Genomic DNA, 16,189 nt, shown 5'->3' with positions numbered 1-16,189 from the left:
GAAGGCCGCGCTCTTCCCAGGGCGCCCCGCGCGGTCCGGGCGGGCGGCGGAAGATGGCGGCGGGCGGCGCGCGGCGCTGAGCGGGCGGAGCGCGGCATGGAGCGGAGCGCGGCGCCGGGCCCGGAGCGGCTCTTCGACGCGCACCGGTGAGAGCCGCGGCGCCGGGCGCGCTCCGCTCGGAGGGGCCGGGAGCGGCCGGGCGGCCTTCGCGGGGCGCGGAGCGGGCAGGGCCGGGGCGTCCCGAGAGCGGGCGGGAGGAGCCGGGCCGGGCGGAGGGCTGAGCGGCCGTCCCGACCCCCGGCGTCCATCCGCGCCGTTCTCCTCCCGCAGGTTCCCCGCCGGCGGGTTCGTGCTGCTGGCGCTGCTGCTGTACGCGCCCGTGGGGCTGTGTCTGCTCGTCCTGCGGCTCTTCATCGGCGTGCACGTCTTCCTGGTCAGCTGCATCCTGCCCGACGGAACGCTGCGGCGGTGCGTGCGGGCCGGGCGGGTTGCGGTGGGTCGGGCCCTACGGAGGGGCCGCTATTGCTGCGGAGGGTCCCGGGGAGCTGTGGGGTCGTTGTGCGCCCTGCGGTCGTGCAGTCGCAGAACGGCTCCGTTGGCGGTGGCCGTACGGAGCGCTGCGGGCCGCCTGCGGTGTGCCCTGGATGTCAGCCCCGCGGCTCTGCACCGCCCTGCCCTGCGCTTCCTGCTGTGGCGGCAGCTCTGCAGGCAGCTCCCGGCTGCGGCCCCCTATGCGATCCCAGTCTGTCGTTCCATTCCCTGCTCATACCGATGTCCTGTGCTGACCCGCACCGAGTCCCGGGCTCGTGCTTTGTCAGCTCTCTGAGACAGCTGTGGCTCAGAGTGCAGGATCTGAGGGAGCCCTTTTCCCCCTTCAGCCTCATTGTGCGTGTGATGTGCTCTGTGCTGGGACTGTTTGTGCAGCAGAGCGGCCCCCGGCTGCGTGACGCCGCCGTGCAGGTGTACATCGCCAACCACGTCACGCACTTTGATCACAACGTCATCAGCCTGCTGACCTCCTGCAACACGGTGAGCGGTGCCTTGCTGGGCGCAGCGGGCCTGTGGGGCCTTTCCAAGCACACAGACGGCTATTGCAGAGTTCAGATGTTGCTCTGAACGATTTCAGTTCTTATTTATTAACCCAGGATTGTGCAAGCCTGAAGAATTTTTTTCTGTGGTTCAGTTGCTTGCATGAAAAACTGAAGGTGAGAAGTAACAGTAAGGGTTGCAGTGAGGGCTGGTTTTACTGAGTGGGTAAGATCACGGAGTCATAGAATGGCCTGGGTTGAAAAGGACCACAGTGCTCATCTCCTTCCAACCCTCTGCTATATGCAGGGTTGCCAACCAGCAGACCAGGCTGCCCAGAGCCACATCCAGCCTGGCCTCGAATGCCTTCAGGGATAGGGCATCCACAGCCTCTTTGGGCATCTGTATCTTTCTGTCACAAGCAGCATTGGCTGTGAGGTTTCTTTACAGTGCTGGGTGCTGTTTGTAGCAGTGGGCAGCACCAAGGGCAAGCAGGATGCTGTGCTCAGGCTGCTGTGCCGGGCTGACAGCTGTGTGACTTTCCCTGTACTCAGAACGTTCCCTGGGTGTGGAGTTCCTGAACTCATGGGCGCCAAATGTGCCCAGGGGTTAAGTGGTGCAATATATCCTGAATGGCCATAGGGTGGGTCCTTAACTGGGGAGAGCCAACTCTTGGAAGTGGTGTTGGGAATTCTTAGAGAAACTGTGGGGAACGTGGCTGACACTCAAGGCAGAGAGGAAATCATTGCTCAGATGGTTGGGATATGATCTGAATTGGGGATCAGGAGTCAAATTGCCAGGGAACTGGGGCCACAGCCACCACTGAAGCCTGGAAGTGGCGTGTTCTGTGCTGCTAGCATTGTTAGCACATAGGTTGTTCCCTCAGCTCCCAGAGGCATTTTTGCTAGCAAGCAGAAGTTTTGTTTCCCATTAACACTTGAGAAGGTAGGCCTTGAAGAGAGAACAAAGCAGCATTTCTTCCTTTCTCCTGTGTTTTTTTTCTTGCAGCCTGCACTGAACGGTGCCCCCGGCTTCATCTGCTGGTCGCGGGGCTTCATGGAGCTGGGAGTGACAGGGAGCCGAGCTGAGCTGGTCGATTCCTTGAAGGCATATTCGTCTCACAGAGGAAACCCACCGCTGCTGCTCTTCCCAGAGGAAGCTGCCACCAATGGCCGGGCCGGCCTGCTCCGCTTCAGGTGCTGGAAGCGGGTACTGCTGAGCCGGCTGTCCTCGGGGTTTGCCCAGCTTTGGAAGCTGCTGACAGCTGTACTCCTCCTTTTCAGCTCCTGGCCGTTCTCCATCTTGGATGTGGTGCAGCCGGTTGCCCTACAGGTTCAGAGGCCTTTGATCGCTGTGGTGAGTATCATGAAGGGCAAGGAAGAGTTCTGAACACTGCCAGAGGGTCTCTGTTGTGTCAGTAATTTTGCTTCTGCTTTGAAACCTGTGGGTAGAGCAGCCTGGCCTTGTTCCTGTCATCCTGAGGATGAGTTTCTGTGTGCTTGCAGTTGGCTTTCCAACTGCCTTTCTCAGAGACCTTTGGCTAAATCAGCGTTCTTTTCCTTGCGCTCGGTATTAGTGGATATCCTTAGTCTGGCTTCCATGCCTGTAGCATCAGCATCTCATGCCCTCTTTATGAGTTCCCTTTTTTAAGGTGTTTTGAAAGAATCCCTGCAGCCCCCCTGGGGCTTGGGTGGCACACCAGAAGTTATGCAATGCTCTCTGGACGAGGTTCTTGGCCTCACGTCTCCCAGATCCTGATGTGTAACGTGATGCAACATCAGCTTCAGAAAAGTGGCAAAGTTCACAGTTGGAGTGCTGGTGCTACTGAGCAGATAGCAGTCAAACTGCTCTCACTTTATTTGCAGAGTGAGGTTTTCTTTTCTCATGATGTGGTTAATAGATCTACGTGGTTAGAAGATGTTTTTATTTCTGCCAGGCATTTTAGATGTTTTTTTCCATCTGTTTAAGGGGGTAGGATGCACTGTGTAGGTTTAAAGCCACTTACAGACAGGCCATAAAACATTACTGCCCACACAGATATTTTTCAAGTGAGGTTCTATTAGGAATGAGTTCTTCACCACTTGGTATTTACTGCTTTTATCTATGTTGAAGGCCACAATATTGAGGTCCTTGGAGTTAGTGAATAAGGAACGAGCTGGAATACTGATGTGACCGTGCTGATACCTGCAAATCTAATGTGGTTTGTGGGTGCCTAACAAGAGGGCTGTCTGACAGAGCAAGGAACACAGTGCTGGCTGCACGTGTGCAATGGTGACAGCTACTTCTAAATTATGGTGTGAAGCTCTGGTAGCCCAGCAGCTGAGAAAGTGGGGCAGCAGTAGAGAGAGCTCAGGGAGGCTGTGAGCATGATGCAGGATCCAGAGAGCAGGATTTAAAGGTGCTCAGTTTAACCAGCTTATCAGGGACAAGGCAGAGACATGGCTGTGGATAGCTGCTTGTACAGTGGAGAAGTGGCTTAAAAGTGGAGAAACTTCTTATTTTTTTTTCTTTTTGACAAAGCGCACAGCAGTCTTAGCAGGTGCTGAGCCTGGATTTTGGTAATACACGAGCTTAGTGTTGGGTTGGGGTGAAGATTTCTGACAGTTAGGATACTTCAAGTTTTTGAATGAGGCCTCCAGTGAGGTCGGAGAGCTGTCTTGTTCTGTAGTGCTCAGGATGAGTCAGTGACCTTGTTATGGGTTGGCTTCCTCTCGGAAATTCTGTGCTATGTGACAAGTTGTGAGGAAGGCTTTGGATTTCTCCTTCATGAGCATCAGGGAGAATGGCATGCATATAACTGCTGCCTTGTTTGAAAATGATGGTTGTAATCGCTTCTTGTCTCAGATTTTTACCTTCAGAAGCTGAGCAGGAATTTCTGTAAATGAATTGTAGAATTTCTTATTTCATTTTAAATCATCAAAAACTTCCTGGGTCAGGAGATGGAATGCTGTGGATGTTTCAATCAGTGCTTTACAGAAAGCTTACGTTGCTGCTCACCTGACGTGTGTACGATGCCAGGCTGAGCACCACCAGGTCTGGGTTTTAGAAGGAATTTGCTCTAGCTGCAGTTAGCTGGAACCTCGAAGGGAAGGTGTTGGTTTGTGACATGCAGTGGGGTAACCATGAAGGCTGAGTGTTGGAATCACTGTAAGGCATTTGATCCTGGTTTTCTTAGGTCTCAGCTCTGTTTATCAGGAGATGAGGCTTCTTTATGTTGCCCTTCATGATCCTGAATAAACCACGTGGAAGGCTTTGGTTGAGGATAAAGTCACATGTAAAAGAAGCTGAGGGCACTACATTACTAGCTGTAGATGTTGAAATGGCGTTCCCACCAGCTTGTGGAAAGCTTTATCACCTGCAGGATAAAAGAAACCAACTTTATTTATTCAATAGAAAATTGGTTAGAATCGTTAGAAAGTGCAGGAGGGAAGGATTCTCTGGAGGCCTTCAGTTCAGCTGCCTGACCACAGTCAGAATAGCTCCTGGCTTTGGCTGAGCTGTGTCCTGCTGAGAAGGATGGAGAGCCCACCAGCTCCATGCAGCTGTTCCACTCTTCAGCTGTTCTCTTTTGGGAGGCGTTGCAGTCCTTAGGGCAAAGATTATTCATAGATTTTTAGAAATAGGAAGGCAGTAATAAATCATGGCTCACCTTTAATGATTTCTCTTCAACAGGAAGAGTTCTTTAAAGCTTCATAGGGTGTAAGTACAGCTTATGGGAGCTGAGTCGTTACGCAGGCTGTTCCCATCCGCATATGATTCCCGTCGTGATTCCAAAGGAGCTTTAATAGGTCTCAGAGCATTTTCAGTCCTTTCTAAAGGCATTCTCTGTAAGAGAATGTGGAGATGTTGAGAGAAAATCTTGCTGTCCTGGTGAGAGGAAAAGACAGCTTGGAGCAGTGGAAAATTTGACTCTCTTGCTCTGCAGGATGAGGATGAATTAAGGTGAATCTCCTCTCTTGCCCACTCCTCTGCATCTCTGCTGCATATCTGTTACTCACTGCCAGCCCTTAGCTCTGTTCTGCCAGCCTGTTTTCCCCAGAGAGACCTGAATGGCTTGTGTTGTGTGGGCTGTAACCTCATTGTGCTCTCCTCCCCAGAGTGTAGCTGACTCCTCCTGGATTACAGAGCTGTTCTGGACCTTCTTTGTTCCCTTCACAGTTTATCAAGTAAGGTACTACCTTCTCTCTCTCTCTCTCTATTTTGTTTGGGTGAGGGTTTGGGGTGGGCAGAAAGCCTGACATTTTCACCATTGAAGTAAGAGATCTTCTGGCATGCGCTAATTGTGCACCCTCGTTGTGGTACCGTAGCATGGCTTTGTTCAGCACTGTTGATCCGTGCTCCTCTCAGCCAGCTTCAGAACTGGAGGGGGCTTTTGGTTCCTGCTGTGAGTGAAGGAGAGGAGTTTTTCAGGGCTTTCACCTGAAGTTTGATGAGTGTATTTTTGAGGCTACCTCCTCTGTTGTAATTCACTTGAGGATTGCGCAGGTCCCACGAGTGATGCTGTGCAGGCAGCTCAGTCCTCTGGCATCATTCTCTTCCCTGCAGTCCCTCGTGAATTGCAGAGGGGGTTCAGAAATCTGAGACCCAAGTGAGCCCAGGTTGGCTGGGTAGGTATGGTATAATAAAGGTCCAGAGGCAGGCAAGAGGGGCTTGGCGATAAATTCTTTCCAGTGTGCCTTTAGGGGTTGGGGTATTTCAGTAAAGAGAGGTGTCCGTGCTGCAGCTTCCTCCAGCTGCATCTGGCTCGTGTCTTGCTGCTCTATTTTGTACTCCCACATAAATGGCAGCGTTTCTTTATTTGGAGTCTCTCAGGGAGCTTCATTAGGAGGTACTTTATTATGCTTGGGTGTTAAAAAGATTAGGTGAGCCAGTTTTGTCACCTGAGTCATACCTTTCCCTTAACTTTGCATGTTAGGGGTAAGGTTTGACACTCATCCTGCGGGAAGAGATGTGGGGTGAGCAGGGAGAGCTGAGGTGGGGTAGCACCATTGCACTGTTGATCCCAGATGGGGCTGGCTCCTCCAGCAGCCCGGGAAGCAGTCAGCCCAGTGCTGTTGTCCCCATTCAGGTGGATGCCGTCTGTCCCCAGACGAGCTGAAGAGCTGAGTGAGGATTTTGCGCTCCGTGTTCAGGAGGTAGGAGGGTAACGTGGGAGAGGGATGTGTAGGACAACTGCAATTTGGGATGGTCACAGAGGAGAGCGGGGTGTAAGCAGAGCTGCAAAAGCCATTTCTGGTTGGGCAAATTTGTGTTACGGGAACTCTGGCCTGTATTCATTGCCCCTTATAACTATTCCATTTTTCCATGGCCTATTTGCCACACACTTTTTGATCCTGTCTGCCATTAACCAAGGCTCTCCCCATCTAGCTCAAATCTGTATGCTAAAACTCCCCTTTCATAATACCACCAATTAAATAAACAGTGATTGTTTTTCCACCTTCCCATTCTTGCTGGGTACTTCACAGATCCTGTACCAAAGATCTGGTATCTGTGTCAGCCTGTTTTGCCAGGATGGTACTGCACACTCCTGGTCCTTTGTGTGCTTCGTGCAACACTGAGATGCATCACTGAGGCCTTGGAGAAGTCAGTTCCCAGTCCTCTTCCCCTCAGTGTGGCTCCAAACAGGCATTGTACATCTGATACGCTCCCTGCAAGATGGGAATGCCCGGGTCATGTGTGCTGTGTGTCTTCTCCACGTTTCTGCAGCTCTTGGCCATGGAGCTGGGTGTGGTATCCACACGGCTCACTGCAGCAGATAAAGCTGAACACATGAAGAGGCTGAGACATACATCACATCTTCCCTTTGCCCCAGGTAGGCATCCCGAGTATGGAATGGCAACTTAGGCTCTGCCTTTGGGGATACTTCAGTCTGCTCTTGGTTTCTCAGTGTGGAGGAAGGGAAGAAGATGTGAGACATCCTCCTAGGGATGAGGAGTGCCTGCATGCTCTGTGCTGCAGATGTAGCTTGCTGGAAGGGAGTGGATCACCACTCCTCAGCACGGACGTGATGGTGGTGTGCAGGAGGTCCTGATTCCTTAATGTTCCCATTTGGACATGAGAAAGTGAGGCTGGTGCAACTTGTTAAGGCTGTGTACCTTTAGGCCACCCTCTTGTGCCCCCTGTTTCTTTTCCTACAGCCTCAAGCCAGCCCCTGGCAGCCAGGCTTAGGATGCCTTCCAGCCTGTCTGGTATTGGGTCCTTTGCTCCTGAGGATACGCGGTTCACAACGATGGCTCAGCAGGTCAAGGAGGTTCTGCCTCATGTGCCTCTGGAGGTCATCAGGACAGACCTGGGTAAGCTTAAGCCTTGGGTATTAGCAGGGACACAGGATCACCCTCTGTGCCAAGTCACGGTGACACCTGAAAGCAAAAACCCTCGTCCCTGCTGCACTGTGAAGCACAACGGTAGAAAGGAAATGAGTTTCCCTGCTGTGGCAGCTCCTTCTCTTAACACATCCTCTGTGTTCCTACAGCCCAGACAAACTGTGTGGATACCACTATTGCCAACTTGCTGGAGGGGAGAGTGCCCTTCTTCCCTGAAAGTGAGGCTGGTACTGACCTGCCTGCTCCATCTACCTCCTGGGCTGCATCAGCTTCTGGCATCCAGGGCTCCGTGGCTTTGCCTTCTTCCAAGGTACTTTGAGAGTTTTAGTGTCTCCCCTGCACTGACGGCTCACAGATGGAGCATGATGGCCTGTGTTTGGGACTAGCCACGTCGGGGAATCGAGCATTTTAACCTGGAGATTAAATGGGCATGCTGGATGCTTAGAGGCCAGTAAGGAGGTTTCCTGGCTTTGGCTGTTTCCAGCTGACTTTGTGCTTTCTGTTCTAGCCAGCTACAAAGCAGTTTGCAAAGTCCCCCATGGAACGGCACCTGTCCCTGCAGGAGAGGAAGCGCGCGCTGTACGACTATGCCAGGAGGTGAGTGCAGCCCACCTGCCCCCATCCCCAGCGGGGTCTGCCCCACACATTGCTCATGCTGTTCTGCTTCAGCTCTCCCAAGCATGCTGCCTGTTATCATCTTGGAAATCACTGTTTGCCTTGAGCTGTCGCCGGGTTTCTGTTTGTGGGGACTGAGTGGGATAGAAGCTATTTGCCAGAACTACAATTTCTGAGGGATAGAGCTCAGCAGAAGAGAATGGTTTTGTTCTTCGGTGTAACAGATTTGACTGATAGAAGTCATTGTGAGCCTATAGATGTCTTTGAAATAAGTATTGGTGCTGTGGAACGCTCGTTTCAGAAGAGAGACTTTGCTGTTTGGCAGAGGGATGCTGCCATTAATCTTCCTCAGTGAAACTGGGCAGTGCTAACAGGGAGCAGGGAGTGAGTTTGACCTCTGTGCAGTTTGGATGATGCAAACATTGGAATGAGTGTCCAGCTCTGGCATGCAGTGCTTTTTTCGTTATTTTTTTTAGAAAAGATGCTGTAAATTCAGGATGAATTTGGAGAGGAGCCACAAAATAATAGGAGAGGAAGTGAAGTCTGTTAAATTTACAGTAAATGAGATGGCTCGCTGGGTGTGATTCTTTTTCTGGGTGCAGGAATCAGGCTTTTCAATCTGTCAAAGAAATGGAGAATAGTAACTAATGGATAGAAGTTGTAGGCTTATTTCTGTAGAGAAAAATCTATTTAATCAGTGGAATAAGCTTCCACTGGAACTGATGTGTTCATGGTGCCTGCGTGTCTGGAGGTGAGCCTGGCTGACTCCTTAGGAGACATCAGAGATAACAGAGGCTTTGGTTCAGTCCAAAGTAGCACAGAACTGCCACAGAGTGGAGTTCCCACCCTGTGTAGGGGTCTTACAGTGAGCAGGAGAAGCCATGTGTTGCCAAGCTCAGGTGCAGCACTGAGCCACCAGGGCTGGCCCTGGGCACCAAGGAGAAGAGCCTGGCTCTGTCCTCGTTGTGCCACCTGTCAGGTATTTATTGGCATTGATACAGCACTTACAGTACTTGAAGGGAGTGCATAGACAGGAGGGGGAACGGCTGACTTACATGGATTGTTAGTGATAGGACAAGGGGGAATGGTCTTAAACTGAGACAGGGGAGCTTTAGGTTGGATATGAGGAGGAAGGTTTTCACCCAGAGGGTGGTGACACACTGAACAGGTTGCCCTTGGAGGTGTGGATGCCCCATCCCTGCAGGCATTCAAGGCCAGGCTGGATGTGGCTCTGGGCAGCCTGGGCTGCTGGTTGGTGACACTGCACATAGCAGGGGGTTGGAACTGGATGAGCATTGTGGGCCTTTTCAACCCACACCATTCTATGATGAGCTTTCCCTTTGGCCTTCCCTTTCCCAGGGTGATCAGCCCCAGCTCTCTCAGCCTTTCCTTATAGGAAAGAAGCTCCAGTCCCTTCACTGCCTGTGTGACCCTGACTCTGTTAGGGTCTCTTGCTGTGGGGAGCCCAGAACTGAACCCAGCACTCCCGATGGCCTTTCTGGTGCAGAATGAAGTGGGCAGAATCACCTCCCTTCCCCAGCTGGCAGCACTTTGCGTTATGCAGGTCTGGTTTTGCTGAGCTGCTGTGCCTCCAGCACGTCCCAGTGCTGCAACTGCTCCTTCCCTCGTGCAGGGCTCTGCACTTCTTGTTGAGCTGCATGAGGTTCCTGCAGCTCTTCCAGCCCGTCAGGTCAGGTCCCTGAGTGGCAGTGTGATGCTGCTGCACCCACTGCTCACCCCCTCTTGGTGTCACCTACAGATTTCCTGAGGATGCCGTCAGTGCCGCTGCCCAGGTTGTTAACACAGATGTCAGACAGGGCTGCACCCCGTGTTGACCCCTGGGGTTCTCCCACCCCTGACTGCCGGCTCTGGGCCCAGCCAAGCAGATGGTGTTTGATCCACCTCACTGCTCGCCCAGCCCATGTTCCAGCAGTGTCAGAGCCCTTCCTGACCCCCAGCTGCTCAATCTCCACCGCTGCCCTCGTGTGCCAGGCCAGTGTTTGCACTGTAGTCTATCGGGCTGGTCAGTGATGACCTCCCTGTGGTGAATCCACGCCAACCGCTGCTGATGATTTCTCTTCCCTCGTGTTTGGAAGTGGCCTGCAGGACAGGGCAGAGGTGGAGGTGAGGCTGAGTGCTGTGCTTCCTTCGGCCTCCTCCTTGCCCTTAATGAGCATAGGAGGGACGTTTGCTTTCTTTGGGTACCTCTCCCGTGCAGAGATCACAGGGCAGCCTCACCCACGCTGTGTGGCTCCATCCCCATTGAGGCCCACAGGCAGGGGCCCTCAGCTCAAGCATTCCCTGACCTGATCCTTTTCTAGCCCGAGTCTGTCTCTGCTCCAGCCTTTCACCTCTGGGATCTGGGATTCCTGCAGGCCCAGCCCGCTGCCAGAACCTGAAGCCACTTTGGCTCCACACCCCCATTTCCCCCACTCTTCCTTTTGCCTCCCCTGCACTGGCGCCTTTTGACACGGGCACGGCGCTGCTCAGCCCAGCGCTGCGTTCAGCCACGGGAGGGGCTGCGAGGGCTGCACGGCCCTTCCTGGGGACGCCTCGCTCCCTCCGAGCTGCTCTTCGGCCCGCGGGGCTCCGTCTGTCCGGGGCTCCGCAGTGCAGCGTCGGAGGGGAGCGGAGCGGAGCGGAGCCTCCCCCGGGGCCGCGGGGGGTTTCCTTACTGCCCGCCCCGCGCTGGGAGCAGATCGGCGCCGTGCCGTGCCGTGCTGTTCTGCGCTGTGCCGCGCTGGGCCGTGTGGTACCGCCTGCCCGTCTCTCCGCAGGAGGTTCGCCGAGAAGCACGGCGCGGCGCGGGCCGGGGGCAGCCTCTGAGCGACCGGAGCGGAGCGGCACCGGTGGCGTTGCGGGGCTGGGGCGGCGCGGCCGGGAGCGACAATAAACGGCGCTGGAAGCAAACGGCGGTGTCCGGGGGGGGGGGGGGGGAGGCGGGGCGGGTCTGCGCTGCTCCGTGCGGCTCTGCACGCGCCGCGGCCGCCGCCCGCCCGCCGCCCGCACGTAGGCGCCGCTTAAAGGGGCGACGCGAGCACCGAGCGCCGCCCGCGTCTGCCGAGGGGCGGGGGCGGCGGGCGTCGCCGCGCGGTCCCGGCGGGAGGAGCCGGTGCCCCTTTAAGGCGCGGGCCGCCGGTGCCGGCGGTTTTATTTACATGGGGGCTCGCGGCCGTCACGTGACTGGAGGAGCCGCGCTGCCGGGCGGGGGCTGAGAGCGGCGGGAAGCGCGGGGCCATGGCGGGCGGCGGCGACGACGGTGTGCGGGGCGGGGGGGGCGGAGGGGACCGGGGGATGGGGGGGGGGGGGGGGGGGGGAGTTCGGTGCGCGGCGGGGGCCGGGGGGCGCCGGGAGCCGCGGGGGTGGAGGGGCTGTCTGCGGTGTCCGGCGGCGCTCCCGGGCGGGGGGTGCGCCGCGTCCCCGGGCGGTGCGGGGCTGACGGCCGCCCCCAGGCTCCTGGGTGGAGCTGCGCTGCGACCCCGCGCCCTTCTCGTGCCACGCCGACGTGGAGCGGATGCTGCTGGAGGCGCAGCTGGAGCCGGACGGCGCCGACGGGTGAGTCCCGCAGCGTCCCCGCACCGCGCCCTGCCGTGCGGTGCGCCGACTCGGGGCTGTGTTGTCAGGGCGCTGCCGGCGCGCGGCCCCCCGGCCCGGGACGAGGAAGACGCCGCAAAGGTGAGCGAGAGGCTCCGCCCCGCCCCGGGCCGCCCGCAGACCCCGCCGGGCCGGGAAGGAGCGCCGAAGTCCCGCGTGGAGCCCCCCGCGCCGCGAGACGCCCCGCAGGACGCCGAGCGGACCGAGCGCCGTCCGCCCGCAGCGCTCAGCCGGAGCTGCGCGGAGCCGCGCCGCGCGAAGTGAGCCGCCCCGCCCCGCCTTCGCCCCCCCCGCCGGCCCCACCCCCAGCCCTAACCCTGATCCCCGCAGGGACCACCTCCCCTTCGCGTGTCCCCCCCCTCCGGTGCGGTGGGCGCTGCGGGACGGCGCGGTGCTGAGGAAGAAGGGGCCGTTCAGCTCCGAGCTGCTGCTGCTCGTCATCCCCTCGCTGCTGCTCAGCCACGTGCTGACCCTGGGCCTGGGGTGAGTTGGCTGCGCCCCCGCGGGCCTCCGTGCCCGGCGTTCGTACCGGGCTCCCCCCGGGCGCTCCGACGCCGCCTCTCTCCCCTCCAGGATCTACATCGGGAAGCGGCTGGCGGCCTCCTCGGCAAACCCGCTGTGAGCGCCGGGCCCGGCGGGGAGCGGCCTCCGTTCCGCTCTGCGGGGGGGTGCAGCGCGGTGCTCAGCGCGGCCGTCTGTCCGCGGACCCCGCGGCTGTGGCACGCAGCGCCGTCTGCCCCTCCGTCCCTTCTTCGCCCCACCGGAGCCCACCGCTGCGGGCAGCCCCCGCTCCGCCCGCCCCCCCCCCCCCCCCCTTCACCCTCGTCCCGGGCGCGGGTCCGGACTCCTCCCGTTATCGCGGCGGACTGTACGGACGGCCCTGAGCCCGCGGGGCCGCGTGGAAATAAAGAGCGGAGCCGCGTGCGGTCAGCGCCAGCAGTGCCCGCCGGGACCCGCAGTGCGGAGCTGTGCCCGCCGCCCGGCCCGGGGCGAGCGCTGAGCGTCGAACCGACCGACCCCGCCGCACGGACGGCCGTTGCGGGGCTCCTTTATTGGTCGCGGCGCGGCGCGGGGCGGCTGGGAAGCCGGAGAGCTGCGGGAGCGGACACCGCACAACGCGCGGCGCTGCCCGGCTGCGCTCACAGCCCGGACGGGTCCCGTGCGGGGCTCGGGCCGGGGGCGGCCGTGGGATGGGGGCACCGGGGGGAGCAGGAGCGGGGAAAGGGCTCGGGGCGGGCACGAACCGGTCTCGCTGCGCCGGCGGTGAGGGTGACGGTCCCGGGTGACGGGTGGCCGCAGCGCTGGGCGGGCGGGGGGCTGCGATGCGGAGCGCTGCAGAGCGGGGGGCAGCGGGGAGTGACGGCTGGCGCTCGCGGGACGGCGGTGCCCCGGAGCGCTCGGGGGTCCGGGGCCGTGCAGGAGCGGCGGGGGGGGTTTGCCGGGAGCCACTCGAGCTGCGGTCCCGCCGCTCCCCCCGGTCCGTGGGTTCAGAGCTGGGACAGCCGTTTGGACTTCGGGGGCGGCGGCGGCGGCGGCGACTTCAGCCCTTTGCTCCCATCCGCGAGCGACGGCAGTGCCTGCAGACAGACGGACGGTCACGGACGGACGGCTACGCGGGCGGGGCAGTGGGGCCGGGCGGTACCTTTCCCCCGTTGGCAGCATCGCTGCCCTCCAGGAAGGTCTCGTACACCGCGGGGCTGATCCGGCGCGGCAGCGGTGGGGCTTTGCTGGCGCTCTTCACGCGGCCGCAGAACCCGGTGGGGGACAGCGCTGCGCGGAGGGGTCGGGTCGTGTCGGGTCGGGCGCATCCCGCGCGGTGCTGGGAGGTGCGGGGGGTGCGGGGCTCGGGGGCTGCGGTACCTGCGGGGCCGGGCTGAGCGCCCGCCGAATCGCGGCTCGGGGGCGGCTGCTTCCCGTCGGGGCTGCCCGGGCCGCTCTCACTCACGCTGCGGGAGTGTCTCCGCCTGTCGTCCTGGGGCAGGGAAAAGGCGTCAGCTCCCGGGGCGGCTCAGCCGTGCCGCTGCCGGCCCCAGAAGCGACGCGGGTCGCGATGCTCTCCAGCTCCGGCCTTTGTGCCCCCCGAGCCCCAGCGCCGCTCTTCGCCGTCAGCCGGCGGCCGCGAGCAGAGCGCCGTGCCGGGCGGCATCGCCGCATCACCTTTGGCTCCGGCAGCTCCGAGGCGGACTGGCGCGGCTCCGGCCGGCGGTACGAGAAGAACGTGCTGGAGCGGTTCTCCCTGCGCTCGGCCTCGGCGTTCCGTGGGGTGGGCTTCGGGATCGGGGCTGCCTCCGTGCTGCAGAGCAACTGCGACTGGTGAGGGGCGGGGAGCAGAGCTGTGCCGCGTACCGGGCAGAGCGCACGGCAAAGCTCAGCGGGTCCCCCCGGAACGGCTGAGTGGTTCAGGTGACAGCAGTGCCGGGGCTGCACGTGGGTGTCCGCTCCGTGTCCTCCCACTGGACGGGGCCGCCGTGGTGGATGGCGGAATGGACGCAGAGATGGGGCTTGGTGCAAAACACGGGACGGGGAAACTGAGGGCAGCGGAATGGGGCAGGGAGGGAAATGCACGGGGCACCGGGGAAGGAGTGGCTCCAGGGTGTGGGGATGAGGTGATGCCTCCCCCGCTGCACTCGCCTGTCTCTGGCGTGGCTCAGCCGCTCCCAGTCTGGTCCCCAGGTCACAGATCGAGGTCGTCCACTCCGCCGGTCCTCGAAGGAGATCTGGGAGCACAGGGGGAGAAGGAGCCAGGAGAGGTGAAGGCATTGAGTGTCTCCCCCCCCCCCCCCCCCCCCAGCTCCCTTCTTAGTCAGCAATGCCCTCCCTGCCTGTCCTGGCCACGTGCCACCACCCCACAGCAGGGCCGTGCAGGGACCCTGAACTCTCCCCTGCACACTGCCCTGCCGTGCTCACCGCCCAGCACTCACCATCTCCCGCACCCCATACTGGCTCTCCACCTTGGCCCGCAGCTGCACAAAGCACTGCTCCATGCGCTCATGGAAGGGCCGCAGATCCTCCGTCACCTTCTGTCCGTGGATCCGGACTCCCTCTGACAGCAGTGGGATCTACAGGAGGGGGGGAAGGGGCTGTCTGGGCTCCACATGGGCTGCGGGGGTCACGGGGCTCCCCACAGGGCTGCAGGGGGACGCTGTGGGCAGTACCTGCCAGGCAATCAGGTCCTTCAGCCTCTCGATGTTGCCCTGGTCCTCGGGGTGCTCCTCCAGGTACGGCTCCTGGAAGAAAGCCTGCAGCGAGCGGCTCAGTGCCCTGATGGCTGGCATGGATCAGGCAGGGAAAGGAGTTGGTGCCCCACAGTCTGCTCCCCATGCTGAGAGTCCCAGCCCTGGTGCATCACATCCTCACCGTCTCATACTTGGCAAAGCCACCCATGACGGCAGGGTCCACGATGCCATTGAGCAGCATGGAGAGTGGGTTGATGGGCAGGCTGGGGTCGTTCTGGTGCCGGTTGATCTCGCTCAGAATCTTCTCATTTGTTTTCATCATGGTCTCTATGGCGTTCTCCAGGGGGGAGATGACGGTCTGTGCCAGGGGAGGGAGGTCAGCAGCTGCTTGGCAAAAAGCACTGTCTGTTCTGCCTGGGGCCAGTGGGTGATTTCTCCCCATCCCCGGGCGCCCAGGACATCCATGAGCCCCTCGAACCCATGGGACATCTGCATGGAGCTGAGTTGAGGCCCATGGGGATGCATCGTTCTGATCCCCGACTCTGGGCTGCCTGCGAGGTCAGTGCCATGCATGAGGGACCACAGCTTCACACAGCCGTGTGACAGCAGCAGTGCAGTGGAGAGCTTGCGGGAAGCCAAGCAAATGTCATTGCACTGCAGGAGCAGCCGTGCAGCAGCAGCACACGTGGTCCGGGCACAGGCACGTGTGGCAGTGCTGCTGTACAGTGCTTTGCAGCACGGCTGTCATCAGAGCAGTGCTGCAGCACCCAAACCCTCAGCTATGGCCGCCCCCCCTCTGACTGCGGTGTGGGACCCCCACACGGAGCTGCTGGGCGGGCAGAGGCAACCCAGGGCCGGGCACCAGCAGAGGTCCCCCTCCCCCCACACCCTCTCCTCACCGTGGTGGTGGAGGTCACTGCAAACCAGCGCAGGATGCCGGGCAGTGGGTAGGCTGTCACGAAGGTGGTCCGCTCGATCCACATGTTCTGCAGGCAGGACACCATCAGTCCCACAGCTCCCATCACTCCAGAGTGTCCCACCTCCCCTGCCCATGGACATGGCAGTGCTGCCTTCCCACCCCAGCACCCAGTCGAGTCTCTCTGCATTGCCCTCCTCTGCAGACCCGATGCCCCACGGGACCCTGCAGCTCTGCCCACCCCCAACCCCGGGGTCCCCATCAGCACTCACTGCAAATTCGTTATCCGGATCCTTTGGGCCTTTCTTGAAGGGCCGTGAGTAGCTGAACTTCTGGACATGGTTGGCTTTGTAGAAACTGCAGGAGGGAAGGGGCAGAGGATGGGCTGCGTGCAGAGGGGACGCAGCCCCGCGCTGAGCGCCCATCACCGCAGGCACGCACTTGGTGATCTGCTCGGGGATGCTGCGGTCCCTGAGCCGGATCCTGGGCTCCTCCACCGGCTGCACAGTGAAGCACTGTATGTCTGTGGGAGTTAAGGA

The 16,189-nt window shown here is 59.7% G+C and overlaps 3 protein-coding genes across 5 annotated transcripts in view; 2 read left to right on the top strand and 1 right to left on the bottom strand.

Moving 5' to 3' along the window:
- Positions 1-37: 37 nt before the first annotated feature.
- AUP1 (ancient ubiquitous protein 1) lies at positions 38-10,874 on the top strand. 3 transcript variants are annotated; one of them, XM_015301297.4, is made up of 12 exons: positions 38-146; positions 331-468; positions 879-1,029; positions 2,035-2,222; positions 2,310-2,382; positions 5,124-5,197; positions 6,095-6,161; positions 6,733-6,838; positions 7,164-7,319; positions 7,499-7,659; positions 7,858-7,946; positions 10,742-10,874. In XM_015301297.4, exons 1-12 carry the CDS (start codon positions 97-99, stop codon positions 10,788-10,790), a joined length of 1,302 nt encoding a protein of 433 aa, XP_015156783.2. In that variant the 5' UTR covers positions 38-96; the 3' UTR covers positions 10,791-10,874. The 3 variants fall into 3 exon arrangements, with proteins under 3 accessions (XP_015156783.2, XP_025006215.2, XP_025006214.2); XM_025150447.3 differs by having other exon boundaries at positions 8,019-10,756; XM_025150446.3 differs by lacking the exon at positions 6,095-6,161 and having other exon boundaries at positions 5,124-5,192; positions 8,019-10,756.
- Positions 10,875-11,110: 236 nt separating this feature from the next.
- Positions 11,111-12,588, top strand: LOC107056270 (BCL2/adenovirus E1B 19 kDa protein-interacting protein 3-like). Its single transcript, XM_015301298.4, has 5 exons — positions 11,111-11,223; positions 11,417-11,519; positions 11,588-11,818; positions 11,889-12,041; positions 12,132-12,588. Exons 1-5 carry the CDS (start codon positions 11,202-11,204, stop codon positions 12,178-12,180), a joined length of 558 nt encoding a protein of 185 aa, XP_015156784.1. The 5' UTR covers positions 11,111-11,201; the 3' UTR covers positions 12,181-12,588.
- Positions 12,589-12,954: 366 nt separating this feature from the next.
- LOC429518 (dedicator of cytokinesis protein 2-like) overlaps positions 12,955-16,189 on the bottom strand; it is a 52,762-nt gene continuing 49,527 nt past the window's right edge. The window contains 11 exon segments of the mRNA XM_015301282.4: positions 12,955-13,135; positions 13,201-13,328; positions 13,419-13,530; positions 13,716-13,851; positions 14,190-14,275; positions 14,480-14,617; positions 14,714-14,797; positions 14,916-15,092; positions 15,634-15,720; positions 15,923-16,007; positions 16,092-16,173. Coding sequence (XP_015156768.1) covers positions 13,046-13,135; positions 13,201-13,328; positions 13,419-13,530; positions 13,716-13,851; positions 14,190-14,275; positions 14,480-14,617; positions 14,714-14,797; positions 14,916-15,092; positions 15,634-15,720; positions 15,923-16,007; positions 16,092-16,173 — 1,205 coding nt within the window. The 3' untranslated portion in view covers positions 12,955-13,045.

The sequence above is a fragment of the Gallus gallus genome, chromosome 4 (genome assembly GCF_016699485.2).
Source record: "Gallus gallus isolate bGalGal1 chromosome 4, bGalGal1.mat.broiler.GRCg7b, whole genome shotgun sequence".
NCBI classification, from domain to species: Eukaryota; Metazoa; Chordata; class Aves; order Galliformes; family Phasianidae; genus Gallus; species Gallus gallus.
Note: the sequence above shows the minus strand (reverse complement) of the source record. Positions and strands in the feature narration are given on the sequence as shown.